At 36.1% G+C, this 22,322-nt stretch overlaps 1 protein-coding gene across 5 annotated transcripts in view; it reads left to right on the top strand.

Moving 5' to 3' along the window:
- ARAP2 (ArfGAP with RhoGAP domain, ankyrin repeat and PH domain 2) overlaps window positions 1-22,322 on the top strand; it is a 183,938-nt gene that overhangs the window by 7,617 nt on the left and 153,999 nt on the right. For all 5 annotated transcript variants that reach the window (XM_032273755.1, XM_032273753.1, XM_032273757.1 and 2 more), the window contains exon 2: window positions 7,577-8,640. In XM_032273755.1, the coding sequence (XP_032129646.1) occupies window positions 7,736-8,640 (905 nt within the window). In that variant the 5' untranslated portion in view covers window positions 7,577-7,735. The remainder of the gene's footprint in view (window positions 1-7,576; window positions 8,641-22,322) is intronic.

Here is a 22,322-nt window from a genome sequence, read left to right as displayed (position 1 = left end):
CTACGAGGAGGTGCCCTCCTACTAGACCCACCTCCAACATCAGAGGTTACATTTCTACATGAAATCTGGAGGGAAAAAAACATCCAAATCATATCAGGTGGACTTCTATAAGACCTGTACCCTGAACTACTTATAGTTAGTTCAGCACGTTGTCCATATGGACAACGTGCTGAACTAACTATAAGCAGCTTTCTAAGGAATTAGTGATTTCTCCACAATAAGTGTATTAGCAAATAATATTTGATTATTTGATTTTGGCTTCATATTGTTGCATTATATCAGCTGTACTGTAGCCCTGCATGAGCTGTCTTTCTGCAATGATAGATACACAATGAATTTTAATAAACTAAATTCTATATTACCAGTGGTTTATGTAGAAATGACAAGGACGTTCTCCCTTAATTTGTCATTGCCTCTTGACTCTTGGGCAGTAAAATGTAAATGTATGTAGACTTCTGGGTTTAGCCACGTTCATGGGCGCACATCAAACTGAAGTGATGTATTGCAGGGACACTTGAAGGCGGGGACACTTTTCTCTTTTATCATCTATAGTGTTGAGTACCATATGGGGAGCTGATGAATTGTAGAGAGTTGAAGAAGTAAAAATCACACCTGAATTTTCTACCTGGGTGCTATTGCAAAATGTCATAGTCACTTTTTCTGTCTGCTGATGTCACTTAGTTGTTAAAACCAGCAAAAGCATTTTCTCACATATCTCTGAATCTAATCAAGGGATATATTTCCAGTCCATTGGGAACCACTATTCTGGAATACAGCCAGCTCTCATTGTTGTTGGAATCTGTAAAGCTTGTATTGATAATGTTGCAGTTTCATTATTCATTTAGCAACCTAATTTATAAATCTGTATTTTTAAGCTTTTTTCTTTCAGTTGTGTGATTCTCTGTGACTGCTATTAAGCCTATTTTCTCACAAAGTTTCTAATTGTGCTAAGAATGTGTTTCTGAGTTTTTATTGGTATGCTCTCTTTTTGTTTTAATGGATTGATCATAGGACTGATTCGATTGTACTATGCTGTTTTCCCTTCAGTAACATATAGCCAGGCGAAGGTGGTTCTAGAAGTTGTCAGTACTGAATATTGAATGACATCGTGGTTTAATGAAGTAACCCATGGTTTTTAGTTGTTTGCTTTCCTTGTTTAACTAGGGGAATGATGACAAAGCTCCACTAGTAATGGGAGGTGGTGGTGGGGTCTGGGAGGGGCTTACCGTAGTGGTTTTCCTTATTTGAGACGTTAGGAGGGGGAAGCTTGTCCAACCCATGAGGTTGTTTTTGTTTTGTTTTGTTTTTGAGACAGAGTCTGGCTTTTTCTGTTGCCCAGACTGTAATTCCGTGGTGCAATCTCAGCTCACTGAAACCTCCTCCTCCTGAGCCCAAGCCATCCTCTAAATTCAGCATTCTGAGTAGCTGGGACTACAGGTGTGCACCACCACACCCAATTAATTTGTGTGTGTGTGTGTGTGTGTGTGTGTGTGTGTGTGTGTGTTTTTGTTAGAGACAGTGTTTCGTCATGTCACCCAGGCTTTTCTGGAAATCCTGGGCTCAAGCAATCCATCCACCTCAGCCTCCCAAAGTGCTGCAATTACAGGCATGAGCCACCACACCCAGCCTGACCCAACCCATGCATTTTTAAAAGTCCTGCAGACGGTTTAGAATGTTTCTAGCTGACACCTCCTGCCCCGCTCCTCACACTGAACTCCTGTTTGAGGACCTTCATTAGTGGTTAGATGAATTGGAGAAATCTGTGCTTGAAATCAATCTCCATACTATCTTGGTAACTTAAATAGACAAAATTTTAAAATAATGTGTACTTTCCACTTCTTGTCACAAAGCCAGGAAGAAGTTATTCAGCAAACATTTATTGGGCTGAGCAGTGAACAGTTGACAAGATCCCTGCCCTCTTGGAGCAGTCAACGGATATCAGCAGTAGTAGATGCCATGGAGACAGATTAAGCAAGGAAAAGGGATGCTGAGTCATAAAGCATGCTTGTATAGCGTAGATTAGGAATCACCTCTCTGAAGAGGATGCATTTGAGCAGAGACATACCAAAGAGATGGAGTGAGCATTGAGACATGGGTATACGGTGAAGAAGGTTGGAAAGAGACAAGATCAAGAGGTAAGGTCTGAGGAAGGAACAGAAAAGGAGGCTAGCCCTGAGGCTGTCAAGTGATAGAGGGGGAATGTCAGGGAAGATTACGTTTGGAAGTCATAGGGAGTGATATGTTGTGGCTTTTCTTATGACATTAATTATTCTAGCCCCTGTAGTGAGAATCTACTGTGTAGGGGCCAGGGGGCCAGGATAGAATCAGGAGTATCAGTCTAGGAGGCTATTGCAGTGGTCTAAGAGAGATATGATGGTGGTTTAGACTAGGATGTGAGCAGGGGAGATAGATAGTGAGAGTTATTGAATTCAGGATATAGTTTAAAGGCATAGTACAATAAAGTAACAAGGTACTGTTTATTGAGTGACACAGCAAGCTGGACATGAAGCAGATGCTCCTAAATGTTATTTCCCTTTTGTTGCCTCACGGAAATAGGTCAGGATATCATGGGCAAATGCACAGCCATGCCTGTAACGCCAACTGTCTACACATTCTCTAAACATGTACTGTATATACATGATGTACCATGTTAATAAGCAAGTAATTGGCATTTATTGTACAGCTTCCCTGGGTTTATCCTTTTGGCAGATATTATGTTAAAATAATAGTAATAGTGGCAATACTTATTTAGAATTTGTAATGTCCAGTTGTTATAAGTGTGGTGCATGTATTAACTCATATAATTCTCATAGTAGCCCTATGAGGTAGGTACTAATATTACTCCCATTATTTTTGACTAAGAAACTAAAGCACAGAGAAGTTAAATACTCACACGAGATAATAAAGCTAGTAAGGAGAGGAATTAGAATTCAACACAAGTTGTCTGGATTCAGAGTCTTGGCATTTATATTGCACTATCTGTGGAGCAGCAGAAAATAGTTAAACACTTGCTGTGGTCTGAATCTATGTGTCCCGTGACTCCCCATTTGTATATTGAAAACTGACTGCCCAAGGGAATGGTATTAAGAGGTGGGGTTTGGGAGAGATTATTAGGTCGTGAGGTCAGAGCTCTTGTGAATGGAATTAGTCTTCTCATAAATGAGGCCTGAGGGAGCTGGTTTGTTTGCCCCTTACCCTTCTTCCACATGAGGAGACATAGAAGACATTATCTATGGTGTCTGCAGGTGCCTTGACCTTGTTCATTTCATCCTCTAGAACTGTGAGCAATGCATTTCTGTTGTTTATTAATTGTCCAGTCTAAGGTAGAGATGATCCTCAACTTATGATGGTTTGACTTGTGACTTTTTCACGTTATGATGGAGTGAATGTGATATGCATTTGGGAGAAACCACACTTCTCTAGTGATGCTGGACGGTGGCAGCAAGCCCTGGCTCCCAGTCAGACACATGTTTTCGGCTTATAATACTTGGAGTATACAGTGGGTTTGTTGGGACCTGACTTCATTGTAAGTCTAAGAGCATTCATATCTTGTTAAATCAGTCTGAACGGACTAGGACAACAGTCTATGAAGTAAGTAATGTAGGAATACAGAGAAGAGAGTGCATTTCTTGTTCACTAGAGCTCTTGTGAAGGAATGTGTTTCAGACCTCAAAGAATAGAAAATTTAACTGTGGGGACATAATAACTATAGTGGTAAAAATAATTATAGTGATGGAAGTCAATGTTTACTAAGCATCAGTATGTGCTAGGTGCTATGTGCAAGTCACTTATGATGGATTATCTCATTTAATCTTCACCAGTGCTAGGTACCACCCTGGAGTGTTTCCATTTTATGGGAAAGGAAATGGAGACATTGACATGGATACGGGTCTATGTTTACACTGCTGGAAAGTGGAGGAAGTAGGATTTTAATTTAGTCTGACGACAAACTTGTGTGCAACGTGTTAGGTGGGGGATTTTATCCAAGAAGAGAACAGTGATGAACTTAGGCTCAGGCGGGCTGGTATAAAGCATGTTTGGGAAGCATCAAGACCTTAGAATTTTAATTATCACTTTTTGTCACATTTCCCAGTTATATTTGGAGGGCATTACAAGTGTAGACTGCTAGAACCTACAGCAGTTGTTGCTGTACAGAAGATCTACAGATCAGTATCGGGAGGGTCACTGACCTAGAGTGTGGCATACATACCATAGACTACAATTGAAGGTCAAAACTTGGAGGGCTTCAATTTCATATTAAGGAGCTTTCACATGCTGGAATTTTATAGTTAGGCATGCTCATCTCCATGTATCTGATTATGTGCTTGGGGCTAGAATGTCTAAGGAAAGAACTGGATCTGTGTACAGCCTTGGGTGTTCAGACAATTAAAATGTCAGGTAATTGGAGGACAGAGTTAACATTAAAGTGCAGGGAGGGTTGTAGGGCTGTGGGAGGGAGGCTGTTCCATGGCATGAGAGGGAATGAGATTCATTAACCATATTCAGCATGTTGAATGATAGCAGAGATAGATGGTTTTGGGTAGAGCTTTTGGTATATCTTTATTTGATTTGACCACCTAGGAAGTATATATGCATATGCCAAAGGAAGGAAAGGGCTCTGCGTGTGAAAACAAATGTACATACACACATACCAAAAAACTAATACAATGAGCCTCTCAATCACTTCTGCCATTTTTATCAGCCTGTCTCTCTCTCTCATCTCTTAAACATGTTCCAAGTGCTTTGCAAAGCTCTTGTATAGTAGATATAGATATATGTAGAGAAAGGAGTGATTAATTCATTCTATTTTGAGGGGTTGATAGAAAGTCTTCACAGAGGAGATAATACCTGCCTATTGATAATTTTAAATGGTGCTTAGGAAAGCAGATAGACCATATGCAAAAAGGTATGGAGCTGTTAAACAGCTTGTTGGCTTGGGGAAATAATTGACAAGAATGGACTGAAGTGAATGAAAGATGTTGGTAGAAGGTTTGGCAAGGGTTGAATATGAGCTTGTAGTTGGTACATAGGAGTGCCTGCATCATAGGAAATATGAGTATGGTGTATGACACATAATTGCTGTTTACATCAATAGTACCTGCTGTTATTCTTGTTAGAGACAAAAATGTGATTCGGCACTATAAACAATATTAGCATAAACTTTATCTTGTTGAGCATGTGGAGTGATATGCCAAATTTGTGTATTTGATAATTCACTGGTTGATACATGGAGTCTGGGCTGAGAGATTTGTTCAGAGACCATTGCAGTAATCCAGGCAAAAGATGTCATGAGATTTGGAACCATGGCAAAAGCAGTGCAGATGGAGAAGAGTATTAGCTGAGCTGCTATGACAAAATACCCCAGGCCATCTAGCTTAAACCACAAAAATTTATTTTCTCACAGTTCTAGACATTTGGAAGTCCAAGATCCATTTGTCAGCTGATAAAGTTCCTAGTGAGAGTCCTCTTCCTAGCTTGCAGATGGCCAACTTTTCCCTATGTCCTTATGCATAGGGTCCTGGGGGTTGGGGGAAAGAAATCTCTCTTCTGTCTCTTATAAGAAACTAATCTTGTCAAGTTCCCTCCTGATGACCTCATTTGACCTTAATTACCTCCTTGGAGGCCTGGTCTTGAAATACAGTCACATTAAAGGTTAGGGTTTCAAGATACAAATTTTGGGAGGACATAATTCCGTCAGTAGCAAGGAGTAAATATGGTAGCTCACCTGCTTCCTTGAATGTGGTGGATTATACAAGGGTGTACTTGGGAGTGCATTCTAGGCTTTAGATTTGGGGTAGGGAAAGATCAGGAGGTTTCTTGGTGTGTGTGTATATATATTTTATTAAAATTGTTTTTGTCCTATTAAAGTTTTTGTGGAGAATGGTAGGCAAAAGTATGACTTTTTATAGCTTTTTTCTACTCCAGAAGGAAAGTGCTTCTAATCCTCTTAAGTTATTGGCCACTTTAAATTTTAAAGTGGGTGAATACATTGTGTCCACCTGTTGCTCCATTGGCAGTAATTATTTCCATCCTGTGATAATGCTAGAAAAAATAGAGAATACCTTTGTTTGCAAATAATTGTGTAGAATAAGAGTGGCTTATCTGAGAACTGAGTTTTTATGTGGTGTTGAGGTGTAACTTTTCCTTATGTGTGACATTTTAGCATTTTAGGTGTCACCCTGGGATGCCCTATTGACAAAGATATTTCCTGCCTTTTATCAGTGCTTTGTAATTTCATTTCTCTGCTTCTGCAGTGTGTTCTGAAGAAGATGCACACTTTCCCTCTTATCCTATACCTGTTCGTTACTGCTTGCTGATATTTTAAAATACTTGAAGCAGTAGCATATGGGCAGTTGGCATGTAGCATATGCAGAGTCCAAGTAGTGCATTTTATAGAGCTAGCTCAAGAGGTTTTCCAGCACTGCATCAAAGCTTGCTCAGGGCAATTTTCCTAGTTTGGGTGTGTCTCATTTTATTACTTTAGTATATATGTGTCATGCCTATTCTGTACTTTTTTATTGAAGCACAATGTACAGAAATTTGCACATATGCATTTTCGTAAACTGAACACACCTGTATAATTAGCATCTGGGAAAATGGACTTTTTAAAAAAGTTTAATTATGTAGTTTGGGAGAAAAATAAACCTTCATGAATCTGCTGTGTACGTTGGAGGACATGTGACCTTTAAACCTTTACCTTGTCCTTTTATATTAGCATATTTTCTGTTATCTAATGTATTTAAGACTTAGCCGATTATTCAGTGTCATATCTTTTATATCACTATTGTTTACATATAATGCTTCCTGCTTTTATGAAATGAAAATTATTGGACTGAGAAATATATTCTAACTGCTTTATAAGTATTTGAAAGAAAGTGCAGTGAAAGGGAAAGTTGTTTATATTCAGCTACTGTTAAGAAAATTGCATAAAACTTCAATGTCAAAAGAGCATTCTTTCAGTACCTTTGTGGGAATATTGTTTAACAGGACCACTGTAGAGATATTTGAATCCCAATTTTAATTCTTGTGCTTGACTTGGCTATTTATTATTTGAGTAGCATGTAGACACTGAGAAGTTACCTTATGCTTATAGAGTTTTGTCCAGTAGAAAAGACAACCCCAAATGTTATGGCTTATTGTTCTGTAGGACATTAAACAGTTTTAAATCTAACCTAGCTGTCCTATTCTAATATTTTAACAATAGCCTTTTCTGATCGACTATATAAATCTCTTCCACAAATGCTCTTGGATCCAATCTTACTGACTTACTGACTCCCCCATTTTTAATTAAGAAGTTGAATAAAATTTTTGATATATGTTCATTCTGTATGTATCTCAGCATCTTTTTTTTCACTTTTTTGAAAGTCATAGTTTGATACTGCCATGGCATTTCTGTCCTGTACCTTCACTTACTGAGAAACTGGTTTTCTAGGGCATGCAAAGCAATGCACAAATATTCCAAATGCAGAGTGAAAGTTAATGTCCTAATTTCTGTTGTTTCTTCAGAGAAAGTATATAATATGAAAGTAGATTTTAATGATTAAAATATCCTAATTATTTTTTACTTTTTTTCTAGGCTTAATCACATAAAGCAGTCACTGTGAAGAAAATAACATTTTAAGAAACTTTTCTGTCACAATTGTCAAAGGAAGAGGCAGTAGAGAAGTGCATCTTTTTGTGTGTGTATCTCATTGTGCCACATTTTATAACTCAACTTAGTAATGAAGCCACCATTATGTCCTCAGTCAGTGAAGTAAATGTTGATATAAAAGATTTCCTAATGAGCATTAATTTGGAGCAGTATCTCTTACGTTTCCATGAGTCTGGTTTTACTACTGTGAAGGACTGTGCAGCAATAAATGACAGCCTGCTACAGAAAATTGGAATATCACCTACAGGTCACCGTAGGCGGATACTTAAACAGTTACAGATACTCTTGTCAAAAATGCAAGATATGCCAATATATGCAAATGTTCACAAAACAAAGAAGAATGATGACCCTTCAAAGGATCACCATGTTCCATCTTCTGATCAGAATATCTGCATTGAACTTTCTGATTCTAGTAGTGTTCAGACACCTAGCCCACCGCAGTTGGAGACTGTTACAAAAAATCTTGAAGAAAATGATGCAAATGTGGAAAGAAGCCAGTATTCTCCATCAGATGATAAGCTGTTTCTTCCTAAACATGACTTCCCCACTTCAGAAGAACCACACCTGAATTTGGGTTCTTTGAATGATTATTTATTTGGTAGTGAAAATATTAAAATAGAATCTCTGATTACAAAGAAGACTGTGGATCACACAAATGAAGAACAACGAACAGAACAAGTTAATCGGATCTCAGAAAATCTCAGCAAGCTCCCTAATTCAGACTCTGAATGCCTCTCTTCTGTTGGCTGTTCAACATCAGAAACAAATTCTGGAAATGGTACAAATGGATTATTAGAAGGATCACCACCATCCCCATTATTTCAGTTTCAAGGAGAAATGATTGTAAATGACTTGTATGTTCCATCATCACCAATCCTAGCACCTATGAGAAGTCGTAGCAAGTTGGTTTCAAGACCCTCTCGATCTTTTCTGCTAAGACATCGGCCTGTACCAGAGATTCCAGGGTCAACAAAAGGAATTTCTGGGAGGTAAGAATCTTTACAGTAAGCTATAAGTATTCAATTTGAGGCAATTTAGTGATTTTTAACAATTGTATTTTCAGTGTTCCTTTTTAAATTTGACTATATTCATTTACCTATTCGACCAACCCTTTTGCTAAAACATTTTCCTCATTCCATTGTACGTCATATCCCAGAGTCTGCAGCTTATAATGCCTGGGACTATTTACCTTTTTCCTATTTAACTGGGGGAACATCCCTTCCCTTAATTTTACCTGGATATTCCTTTCCATACCAATTCTCCACACCTAGTATTGTAGTCTTTCTATATTGCAGTTCTCATATTTGAAATGTTGACTCTGTCTCCCCATTAGATGATATGTTATTTGACAAGGGACATGTTTTTAATGTTTGTATCTCTGCTGCCTCGCACAATGCTTGGCACCAAGCTGTAATTCAACACATGTCTGTTGAACTTTGTGCTGGTCACTGTGCTCAGTGGGAAGGATGGAAAGAGGGATACGGTGACTCATGTAGAAGCCACATGTGAAAAGATGGTGACAGACAGCTCAACATGAAGCTAGGCTCACTAGAGACCAGATCTCTGGGACCCCAAAGAGGGGCGCTACCAGTATAGGTTCTTATACCAAGTTAGAAAGCCATTGGTATCCCGAGGTAACGGGATGATTACCTGAACAGTTAGGGAGGAGGTAATTCATAGCAAAAGAAGTCATCAGCTTTAACTTTCAGAATTTATGAATCTCAAAGTTATACCTAAAATAGTTGTGGTTTTCTCCAGGGTTGGAATAGGATATCGCTTTTCCCATTAAAAGTTTAACACTTGGGCCATGCGCAGTGGCTCAAGCCTGTAATCCCAGCACTTTGGGAGGCCACGGTGGGTGGATCACGAGGTCAAGAGATCGAGACCATCCTGGTCAACATGGTGAAACCCCGTCTCTTCTAAAAATATACAAAAAATCAGCTGGGCATGGTGGCGCGTGCCTGTAATCCCAGCTACTCAGGAGGCTGAGGCAGGAGAATTGCCTGAACCCAGGAGGCGGAGGTTGCGGTGAGCCGAGATCGCTCCATTGCACTCCAGCCTGGGTAACAACAGCGAAACTCCATCTCAAAAAAAAAAAAAAAAAAAAAAAAAGCTAACACTTGTCTCTCTACTGAGAGACATGAGGCTGTTCAAGTTTGACTGTCACTGTAGTGGCACTAAATGCTTTACACACTTTCTGCACAGGCTCCGGGCTGGAGTTCAGCAGGATTCCTCTTCCCGCACCCGATAAGTCTGCTGTTCCCCCTCCTCCCTTTGAATCTGTACTTTGGCCTTAGGTACCTTTGGTAATAGTAGTGCAAATAGTGTTTGCCAGAGAAAAGGTGGCAATTTAGTGTTTGTGAGAGAAAACTTGACCATTTACAAGGCTCTGTTAATATATGTATCTCCTGTTAGAGCATAAACTTTCGATGGCAGAGGTTCTAATTAATTTGTCTTTATCTTGACATCCCTAGTGCCAATAGTAAAGTCTGGTGTTTACTAGGAAATCAATAGTTATAGTGTCATGTATTAAACACATTTATTGAACAACTAATACCATCTATTAAATGATAGTTTGGTTTATAATTTTACAGGGGTTATCTAATGTTCTAATTAGTGACCCTGTTAGGTCACTAAGCTAATTATTCTTATGAAGTAAATGAGCCTTGGGTTAATTTCCCTAAGACCACATGGGTAGTGAAGTAGGATTTCCTACCAGTGCATCTGACTCAAGATCTCACTTTCTTAACCACTCATTGAGTAAATACTGTCGAAAATGTTGATTGCCTATATAAGAATTAGATTATTTATTGGGATTGTATAAAAACACTCATTTTTGTATGACACTTTAGCTTTAAAATAGTTTGCTAATTTTGAATAATTAAAAGAAAGTGAATGAAAACTGACAAATCAAGATGGCAGACGCTTTTGACATGCCAGACTCATTTACCATGTGTACTCAGGTTAAAACTGCATCTTTGCCAGGACTGAATCCCTTTGGGAGCTAGAAAGGATCTTCTCACGTCAGAAGGATTTGGTTTAAGTTTCAAAGAGTCTGTGCTAATTTTCATGAATTTTACAGAGAATCGTTTGATACTCATTTAGTTGTATAGGGGCAGCAAAATTCCACCTCTTTTTTCTTAGGATCCCAGCTGGGTCTAAAAATTAAATTGATATAAATTGATCTCTAACATATTAACAGGAGATAAGCATACAAATTTATTTCATACAAGTAATATGAGTTTTTATGTGGCAGGAGAATCCTCATAGCCCGATAAAGATCCAAATAAGCAGTTAGAGTGAAGCAATTAAATAATGAACTGCAAAAAGAGTAGTAAGTTGTAAAAAACCAGCTAAATTATGTGGGGAGGCTAAAAAGATAAGTTATTTTAACAAAGCCTGTATAGAATTCTTTGGCCTCAACTTCTCGTCCTTGAGGACAAGATGTTAATTTCTTTCAGGGAAATTTCATTTTCTGCTTTTAAGGAGACTGGAAGATCAGCTCTTTTTATACATGTTGTTTTCCAACATTTGGATGAAATGCCTTTTATTCAAAATAGTCAATATGCCAGAGTGGTATATTTTCAACTCTTTTATTATAAATGTAAGCTTTGTATTATATGAAAAGCTTGTTATTCAATTTGTAACTGAGTCTTTGAGAGTGGAAACATTAAAATTAGTAGCCAATAATTTAGTGCTAGCTATATCATAGCACTGTTTTTTTTTTTTTTTTTTATGTGACATTTAGGCCAGATTACATATCCTAATCTTTCTTTTCTTTGATTATGGTAGTTAATAGCAACAGTGCTTTTGTGGTGCTCAGATCGTAATGAGCAAATAAATTATTTTCAGACTTCACTGTCTGTTTTTCCTTGTGCTCCTTCCCTATGTTGCAAATAGTAATTGCATGATTTTAAACTGTTTTAATATGACTTTTTAAATAAAACTGTGGGTTATATAATGTGAGTTTCTCTTTAATCAAGTAATAACACCTATAGATGATATTTAGTGCATTCCTTCATATACCAAATAAAAATATTTCTTTATGCCCTGTGTTTTAATGTAATTACTAAACATTTCATACAGTTATACAAATGAATATGGATGCCAACTTTGAAGTGTTTTTCTGACATAGGGCTCTTCGTTTTTCTCTCCTGGACATGTGCCCTCCCTGCCTCCTTCCTGTCAACAAAATTGGTAGAATTGATGTTCTGTCAAATTTATTCTTTGTTGTAGACTTGGGTTCTTCCCTGAATTCCTGCCTGCTCCTTTTCTCTAGAGGGCTGGCCTGGACAATAACCTCAGGTTATCTTTTGAACTATCTCTTGAGAGCCAGATCAGGACTAGACTGCAAGCACCAGCTCCTTCCTTATCACCATCTCTTGGAGGCTCGGCTAGTCCCTGGGAGCCCTCCAAGCAGAAAGCAGATCCCACATTGCCTCGGGAGTTGTAGGTGTGTCCTGTGATCTTATGCAGAGTCATCTTAGTACCCCAGGCAGGAAGGAATCTCACAGCTACTGAGGGAAGTACGTTTTTTCCTCCTCGGTTTAATGATTTTTATGCATTTTTCATGCAACTGTGTTATCCTTGGGAGAGGTCTCAAAGCCTTCTTTTTAAGGTGCAGTGCCTCTGAATGTTTTGGGGGAATGGCAAATGAAGAAGCAGAAGTAGTGGGAAGGGGATGATGTGCAAAGCTGCACTGTTGTGGAGGTACAACTATTAGAAAACTGAGGTGCTGTGTTGACTCCTTGAGGGCTTTTCAAAAGTTTGAAATCTACACCTGAAGTCTCCAGTGTTCTTCGAAATTTTTATTAAAAATAAAAATCTTCGATTTTTTTCCCTTTGTATATACATAGACATTCAAAATGGATGACACCGTTTTATAGATTGTAATGCCAAAAATATATATGAGCAAAAACTACAGAAAAGTAATAAGCAATTGTTTACTGCACTGAATAAGAAATGTACAGAAGGATTTCAAGTCTTTTTCATCTCCAAGAAAATTTTACATTTCACGTTACAGTAGAAAAATACTTAGCAATCCTAACATTTTGATTCCTTTCTCTTAAAGTGCTTTTTAAATACTATGAGAAAAGGCTTAATATTTGCTAAATTTTGACTTGAATATCTGAATAATTAAATCTAAATGGTAGTTAGATTTATTGTTAGAAGATGAGGATATCCTTTCAATAATCTCTCAAAGTTAAAAAGCCATTACATTTATATTTTATTTTTGTAAATAAAATCCGTCTTGTTTGAAAAAAGTATAAAATTGAATTTTTTTCTAGTAGATTAAAAAAATTGATGGTATTGTAAACTTATGTGTTGCAATAGTTCTGTAATGAACATTTATTCATATCCTAAGGATGCTATTTAAAACTTCTTAAATTGAGACTTAATTATTTGTATTGTAAGTTTCACATTATTGATCTATGCTGTAATTAACCCACTTTCATGCTTTCCAAATTCAGATTTGTCTGTTTTAGTTAGAGATTATGAAAACCTCAGGGCAGTGTTAAACTGCTGACTAATGATTGTGTGTTAAATTCCACTCTAGAATGACCTATAGTTTATTATCAATTGTGAGAGCTGCATTTTTTCTTTTTTAATATTTTGTGAAATGATGGTCCACATATGCCATGTAATTATTTTTTGGTTTGGCTGCCTTGTCTTAGTCTAGTTCATAAAGGGGTATCTTTGATATTAACCTTTATGTCACTGCTTTTCTGGGCAACTTTAGTGATTAAAAATATTTTAAAAAGTAAAACCTGTAGGTAGGCAGAACATTCTCTTTGATAATCAGAATATTACTCATTACCTTCTCTTCTTTTATATTCAGGTTCTTTAAACAAACCGTTTCAACTCTGGTACCAGGGATAGTTGTCTTTGTCTCTCCGGCTACCATGGTGAAATACCGTAGACCAGACAGCTTAACCAACAGAAATTTTTCTTAGCAGTTCTGGATATTAAAAGTCTGAAATCAAAGTGTTAGCATCCTTTGGTTTTGGTGAGGGCTCTCTACTAGCTATCAGTTGGTGGCCTTCTTGATGTTTGTTTATGTGGTCTTTCCTCAGTTCCTGGGGTGAGAGAGAGCCATCTCTGGTTTCTGTTTTTAGAAGGCTACCAGTTCTATTGGAATAGGGCCTCACCCTTATGAGTGTATTTAAGTTAAATTACTTACCTAATTTAAATACAGTCACACTGTGGGTTAGAGTTTCAACACATGAATTTTTTGGGATGGGGACACAATTTTATTCACAACAATAGTTTTTCTTTACTTGCATAGAAATTTGTTAATTCTCTATATAAGTAATAGAATTTAGGTATTTTCAAAGGCCTTACATTCCACAGGTAAAGGCTGTTTATAGTAGGTCAGCCCATCAGAACTGAACATCTGCAGAAAATCCCCTCTATTTTCAGAGGAAATAGATTTAGGGTTTTAAAAATAATATAATCAACATGGAGAAAATAACAAAGCATTACGAAGTTAACATCAATCAGAATCATTGATATTTTTGATTTGCGTTTTATTTTTTAGATTTTATTATTTGGGGTTTTAAAGCATTATTTCTACTCGAACATAAGTTTTAACTTACTAAAATAAAGCTTTATTTAAAAATTTTCCTTTTTTGAAACTCCACAAATCAAGCTGTATATATACATGCTTTATTTCCCAAGCTTATTTACATATGAGATGATTTCTGTACTCATCAACAATCACATATATACCTGGATATGTTTATGATGCTTGGGGCATTTTTTCAATAAGGGTTAGTTTGTTGGTCCAAAGCACTGAGGGGAAGGGAAAAAGGGGTGCAATACAAAGATACGAGGTTATGACTCTTAGGGAATTTAGGAGTAAGAAGGAGGTACCTTCTCAGTGTTTGGAGTTAAGCTAGTAATTCTGGCGTCCGGGTCAGAAATTATAGTATGAGTCATATTTAAAAAATTGTTTGAATACCACAACACAAACATTAAGACAAAATTATTTATAATTTGGAAAATTTCAAACATACATAAGAATATGCAAAATATCCTAGGCGTGGCGGCTCATGCCTGTAATTCCAGCACTTTGGAAGGCCAAGGCAGGTGGATCACATGGTTAGGAGTTCAAGATCAGCCTGGCCAAGATGGTGAAACCTCCTCTCTACTACAAATACAAAGTTAGCCAGGTGTGGTCCCGGGTGCTTGCAGTCCCAGCTGTTCAGGAGGCTGAGGCAGAGAATTGCTTGAACCTGGGAGGTGGAAGTTGCAGTGAGCGAAGATCGCACTACTACGCTCCAGCCTGGGCGACAGAGTGAGATTCTGTCTCAAAAAAAGAAACTAAAACAGATTATGGAAAATAACATGTTACCATATAATCCCATCTAGATTAAAAAAATGAAAAAAATTTCCATAGTGGACCCAGACTTTAGTTTATTGAGAGATAATAAATTCAGCTAACTTTTCTGCCTCCTTCCTTTGTGCCTAGAAGTCACCAATATTCTGAAATTGGTGTTTATCCTTCTCATGCATGCTTTTGTCCATTTACTACAGATGTAATAGCATTGTTGTAGATGTTTTTGATTAATGGAAATGATATTCTTTTGTAGTTTTGTGTTTCACTGAATATTATTTTTGTGATGTGTTCACATCAATATATGTATTTTATATAATAACTGCTGTATTTTATTAAAATTTCTTCTCCTAGGCTGTTGACAGTTTTCACTATTACAAATATAGAGTGTTTATTTTGAGGACTTTAAGAAACAAATGCACACATTAGGTTTACCAGGCGGACCAACAATTTTTTTTTCTGTAATAAAAATAACATTGTTTGCTAAGTTTTTATTACTATGTAGGTCACTGCCTTATGCTCTGTAAAAGCATCATCTCATTAATCGTAATATTCCTAGGCAGCAAGCCCTGGGGTTTTTCCCTTTTAATAAATGTGGAAAGCAGGTTCAGAGCTTTTAGGTAACTTGGCTAACATCATAAAAGTATAGCAACAAGAGAGAATGATGATTACTGGTCGGTTTTTAATACGTCTTATCAACACGCTTTAGATTTCAACTTTAAAAGCAGTTTTCAAGGTAACTGGTGGTAAAATAGTAGAAGAGAAAAAGCTGATCTTGAATCCTGGGTTTCCTCTTCTTAGCTGTGGGACTTGGGCTGGGAGAACTTCCTGCCTTTATTGGTAGGATTAGGACACCAAGTCCTACCTCATAGGGCTGATACAAGGAATTAATATGAGCTGTAGGTATATTTTCTTTTTGCTTTAGGTGTTAGGAATAAGAAATATAATAGGTATTTGAATATAAGAAAGTTGGGATAATTTATTAGTAGATAAATAAAAAATGTAAGTTGCTATTCAAGAATTTTCAAAACAACTTGCTGCCTATATTTGTGCTAATTTCTCATCCACAGCAGTTCAACTGAACTTGGGTTGATAGATTTGGTGATCCCTTGTAGGTAGATATTAAACAAGGAAATCAGTGCAAATTATCACAAACTTTTTCTTCACATTTTTTTATTGGTAAAACCCACAAAATATTGCTTAAAAATACCACTAATGGGTATACTTAAAATATTAAAAATTTTTTTTTTTTAAGTTAAGCATTGTAGCTTAGGTCATGGGTGAGGAACAAGACTGCCTGAATTTGGATTTCAGATTAGTTACTTAGGAGCTGTCTGAACTTGAGTAAGTGATCTAACCCTTTTCTTTGCCAATTTTACCTTTTTTCAAAAATGCAGATAATCTTATTTCTTGTTAGTATTTTTTAATGTATATACTATATATGTGTGTGTATACACATGCATGAGTCCTTTGACGATGGCCATGCATTCTGAGAAATATGCCATTAGGTGATTTTGTCCTTAGTCGGACATCACAGGACGTACTTACACAAACCCAGATGGTATAATTACACACCTAGGCTATATGATATTTCCTGTTGTTCCTAAGCTACAAACCTGTACAGCATGTTACTGTACTGCATACTGTAGGAAATTGTAAAGCAGTAGTAGATATTAATACAGTAAAAATATGGTGTAAAGATAAAAATATTACACTTGTATAGGGCACTTACTGTGTTAAGTGAGTGGTGACTGAAGGTGAAGGCCTAGGACATTACACCACTGTAGACTTTATAGATACTGTACACTTAGGCTACACTATATTTAAAAATATTTTTTCTTCAATGATAAATTAACCCTAGCTTATTATAGCTTTTTAATTTTATTTCATTTTTTAAGCTTTCTACTCTTTTAGTGACACTTTGCTAAAACACACATTATACAGTTGTATAAAAATATTCTTCATATCCTTATTCTCTAAGCATTTTTCTATTTTAATTTTTTAATTAATTTTTAAAAACTTACAAATTTTCAGGTCTTCCATGTTCTCATCTTCTGGAAGGTCTTCAGCATGGAAATGTCATTTATGATAACAATGCCTTCTCCTGGAATACCACTTGAAAGACCTGACTGAGTCTGTTTTACACTCACCTTAAAAAAAAAAAAGTGGAAGGAGTACACTCTAAAATAAGATAAAAAGTATGGTAAATATGTGAACCAGAAAAATGGTCATTTATCATTATCAAGTATTATGTACTGTACATAATTGTATACACTATTCTGTACTGGCAGTGCAATAGGTTTGCTTGCAACAGGATCACCATAAACATGAATAACCTGTTGTACTGTGATGTTGCAATGGCTACAACATCACTAGGCAACAGGAATTTTTCATTCTCATTATGATCTTACTGGATCACTGTCATATGTGCAGTCTGTCATTGATCAAAATGTTGTGCAGGGGATGACTGAGCATTTGTATACATATATATGTATGTATATATATATAGAGAGAGAGTCATTTATATATATATATACACATATATATATGTGTGTGTATATATATATAGAGAGAGTCATATATACACATGTGTGCCTATATGTAAAAGAAATTAATGTAAGCTGTAGATATATAAAGCAATTTGCTTTTTGCTTTGGGCATAATAGGTGTTAGAATATAAGAAAGATTGTGATAATTTATTAGTAGATAAATGAAAATGTAAGTTGCTACTCAAGAATTTTCAAAACAACTTGCTGCCTATATTTGTGCTAATTTTTCATCTGCAGCAGTTCAACTGAACTTGGTTGATAAATTGATAGATTTGGCAATCCCTTGTAGATATACACACACACACACACACACACACACACACACACACACACACACAGAGAGAGAGAGAGAGAGAGAGAGAGAGAGAGAGAGAGACTTTATATATACACACGTGTGCCTATATGTAAAAATCTGAGCCCTATCTGGCATATTGTAAATGCTCACCAAGAATTAGCAATATAAATTACTAATTCAGGTTACCAAAGATGTACAAAATTTGATTACTGTTCCACTCAAGGGTTCAAATCAGTAGTTTGTACTTGTGTTAGTAGTATACAAATGTAAGGAAACAATTACACTTTTATAAAGTATCAAGAATCTAGAGATAATGAACAAATAAAGGATGGCTTATTTTTTAACTTTTTGGTAAAATTCTGTGCCTCTCCTTGCCAAAGAGAACTTCTGTCCTGACTTTTAGTGGTAATCATTTTCTTGCTTTTAAAAAAGGTTTTACCTTTTAGGTATGGACCCAAACAGTATAGCTTTGTCCATTTTGTGATCTTAAAAAAATTGCAGTCTTATAGTGAGTATATTTTCAAGTTCATTTTGCTTAACCTTGAGGATCATTCATGTTTGTGCCTGTGGTTATAGTTTGTTCATTTTTACTGCTGTATAGTATTTAATTGTATGAATATGCCATAATATCCATTCTTAATTTCATTTGATATTTCATATTTTCTATCTTATCTAATATTTTATGTATATATTTGTGTGTATATATATACCTGCTTATAATATAGATATGTTTATATACATATAAATCAACTTTGACATAATTTACACGTAAAATAGACTAATTTTCAGTGACCACCATAACAATCAAGATTTAGAACATTCCCATCACTTATCCTCTCTTTTCCCAAAATTCTTTTGTAACCATTTGCAGTAAATTCCCCTACTTCCTGCATCAGGCAACTGTTGATTTCGTTATGAGTTGGTTTTGCCTGTTAGAGAATTTTGTATAAATGGAATTACACAGCAGTTAATCCTTTGCATCTGACATCTTTATTCAGTATGATGTTTTTTAGATGTATCTGTGTTGTTGCATGTCAGATTGTTCTTACTGTTGAATAGTGTTTCTTTGTGTGAATCTCCAATTTGTTTATCCATTTGCCCATTGACATACATTTGGGTGGTTATTCTTGAGGCATGTTTGTATGCATGTCTGTTGAGTACAGACCTAGGAGCAGGATTGCTGTGTCATAAGATATGTATATTTTCCATTTTTGTAGATAATGCAAAATGGTTCTTATGAAGTAGTTGTGTGAATTTGCATTACCATCAACAGTGTATGTGCATTCCTCTTGTTTCATATCCTCAACATTTGTGTGTGTGTGTGTGTTTAGCCATGTAGATACATGTATAGTGTTATTGTAGTTTACATTTGCACTCTGTGATAACTAGTGAGGTCGAATACCTTATGCGCTTGTTTATTGACCTTTTCCTACATTTCTATCTTCTTTGGTGTAGTATCATTTCAGATTTTTCACCAATTTGGGTTTTGGTTGTTTTAAATTGCATTTTTTTGTTGTGTTTCTTAAGTGTTATTCGTTCTTAAGAGTTACTGATAAACTATGGGTATAAACCGCTTGTACAGTATATCTTCTTGCTCTGCATGTTGCTTTTATGTTCCTTAATTGTGACTTTTTAATGAATAAGAGTTCTTTTTAATTTAGTCAGATTTACCAGTAATTTCCTTTAGAGTTAAAACTTTTATGTCTTAGGGCACATGAAGATCTTCTATTTTTATCTTCTAGCTTTGTTGTTTGGCCTGTTACACTGGGATTTATAATCTACCTTGAACTGATTTCTGTGTACTGTCTCAGTAGTAAATCTTTATTTTCTTCAATGTAGATGTACAGATGATCTAGTCTTTAAAATGACCATACTTTCCTTGTTGTTATAGATTGTCTTTGGTTGAAATGACAATTGAATCTCCCTTTTTAACAAGAAATTATTTTAGGTTTGGGGTACATGTGCAGGGTTGTTGTATAAGTAAACTTGTGTCACAGGTGCTAAGCCTAGTATCTAAAGGTTACTTTTCTCTGATCCTCTCCTTCTTCCCACTTTCCCCTTTCTAGTAGGCCACAGTGTCTGTTGTTCCCTCTTTTGCTCTCATATATGTTCTCATCATTTAGCTCCTGCTTACCAGGGAGAACATGTGGTATTTGGTTTTCTGTTCCTGCATTAGTTTGCTAAGGAAAATGACCTCCAGCTCCATCCATGTAACTGTGTCTCTTTAAGTGGGTTCTCAATTCTAGTTCAATAGTCTATTACCCTTTTTATCAGTAATATAGTGTCTTAATTACCATAGCTATATAATAAATCATGAAACCTGGTAGCTTGTGTCTTCTCACTGTATTCTTAAAAAATTTGTCATTGTTGGTCCTTTGTTTTTCACATGTATTTTAGAATCAGTTTGTTAAATTTCACACATACACACCCTTCCCAGTAACTCTTGATTAGGGTTGCATTGACTCTACAAATTAATATAGAGGGTATTGTCCTCTTTGCAATATCTTGTTTTTCATATGTTTTTAAATTTATTTAGATTTTTCTATATTTTTTTCAGTAATGTTTTCTAATTGCATTTTTGCAAATCTTTTGCTAGATTTAATTCTAGGTTTTGGTAGTTTTTTTTAATTTCTCACACTATATGGCACCATTTTAATGTTTTGTTTTGTTTACTGATATTTGGGGATGGAGTTGATGTTTATATGTCAACTCTGTTAATAGTAAGTTTGCTAAATTCATTTTTATTTTTTATTTTATTTATTTATTTATTTATTTGTTTGTTTATTTATTTATGAGATGCTGTCTCACTCTGCCACCCAGGCTGGAGTGAAGAGGCATGATCCTAGCTCACTGCAACCTCTGCCTCCTAGGGTTCAAGTGATTCTTTTGCCTCAGTTACCCAAGTAGCTGGGATTATAGGCATGCACCACCACACTTGGCTAATTTTTGTATTTTTAGTAGAGATGGAGTTTCTCCATGTTGACCAGGCTCGTCTCAAACTCCTGACCTCAGGTGATCTGCCCACTTCGACCTCCGAAAGTGCTGGGATTACAGGTGTGAGCCACTGTACCCAGCGCTGAATTCATTCTTAAACAACTCATTTTGGGGTAACATGTATATGTAATAAATTACAATCGTTTAAAGCATATAATTTGATAAGTTGTGAAAGATGTGTAAACCTATGAAATTTTTACCACAATCAAGAAACAGAGAAATTCTGTTACTTATAAGAGTTTTTTAGTTTCCTTACACAGTCCACCCCTCTTTCACATGCTCATATAGAATCTGGAAGAATGTGCAGTCATGTACCAGGCAATGATGTTTTTGTCAGTGATAGACCACGTATATGACATTGGTCCCTTAAGAATATAATGGCTACACCATATAACCTATGTGTGAAGTAGGCTGTACCATCTGGGTTTGTGTAAGTACATTCTATGATGTTTACAAAATGATGAAATTGCCTGACAACCCATTTCTCAGAATGTATCCCTGTCATAAAACCATACATGATGGTATTTATTATTTCTTGTTTCTTTTGCTCAGCATGATGATTTTTGAGATTTATTTAGGTTATTAGGTTTTTTAGTAGTCTTTTTCTTTAAGCTGGGTAGTTGTCTCTTGGATCCATATACCACTGTTTGTTATCATTTACTTCTTATTGTCTATTTGAGTTTTTTCAAGGTTTTGGTTATTGAGAATAAAGCTGCTGTGACCATTTGTATACAGGTCTTTCGGTGAACATATGTTTTCAGTATTTTTGATATAATTGGTATAGCTGGGCTTTGAAGTTTGGTGAATGTTTATTTTTATAAGAAAATGCAAGCAATTTTCCAAAGTGGATATACCCTTTTATATTCCTTCCAGCAGTATTTATTTATTTATTTTTTGCTGCCAGCAGTATTTAAATATTCTAATTATTCCACATATTCTCTAACAGTTGATATCGACAGCATTAATTTTAGCCATTCTAATATGTGTGTGGTGGTATCACATTCATATATTTTGTGATGTATACATTTACATTTTAAAAGTTTTTTTTAATTTTATTTTTTGAGACAGGGTCTCACTCAGTTGCCCAGGCCAGAGTGCAGTGGTGCAGCATGAATCACTGCAGTCTCAACCTCCTGGGTTGAAGTAATTGTCCCACCTCAGCCTCTCACATAGCTGGGTCTACAGTCACGCACCACCACACCCAGCTAATTTTTGCTTTTTTTTTTTTTTTTTTTTTTTTGTAGAGATGGGGTTTCATTATGTTGCCCAACTGGTCTCAAACTCTAAAGCTCAAGAATTCTGCCCACATTGGCATCCCAAAATGTGATAATAGGCATGAACCACTGTGCCCAGGCTTTAAAAAAATTATTATTTATTTTTTGTAGAGGCAGGGTCTCTCTATGTTGCCCATGCTGGTTCTTCTTTTGTTGTTGTTGTTGTTGTTGTTTTGTGTGTGTGTGTGTGTGTGTGTGTGTGTGTGTGTGTGTGTGTGTGTGT

Source organism: Sapajus apella, unplaced genomic scaffold (assembly GCF_009761245.1).
Source record: "Sapajus apella isolate SASKATOON/1434 unplaced genomic scaffold, GSC_monkey_1.0 scaffold5, whole genome shotgun sequence".
Taxonomy (NCBI): domain Eukaryota; kingdom Metazoa; phylum Chordata; class Mammalia; order Primates; family Cebidae; genus Sapajus; species Sapajus apella.
This window is presented reverse-complemented; position numbering and strand designations above follow the sequence as displayed.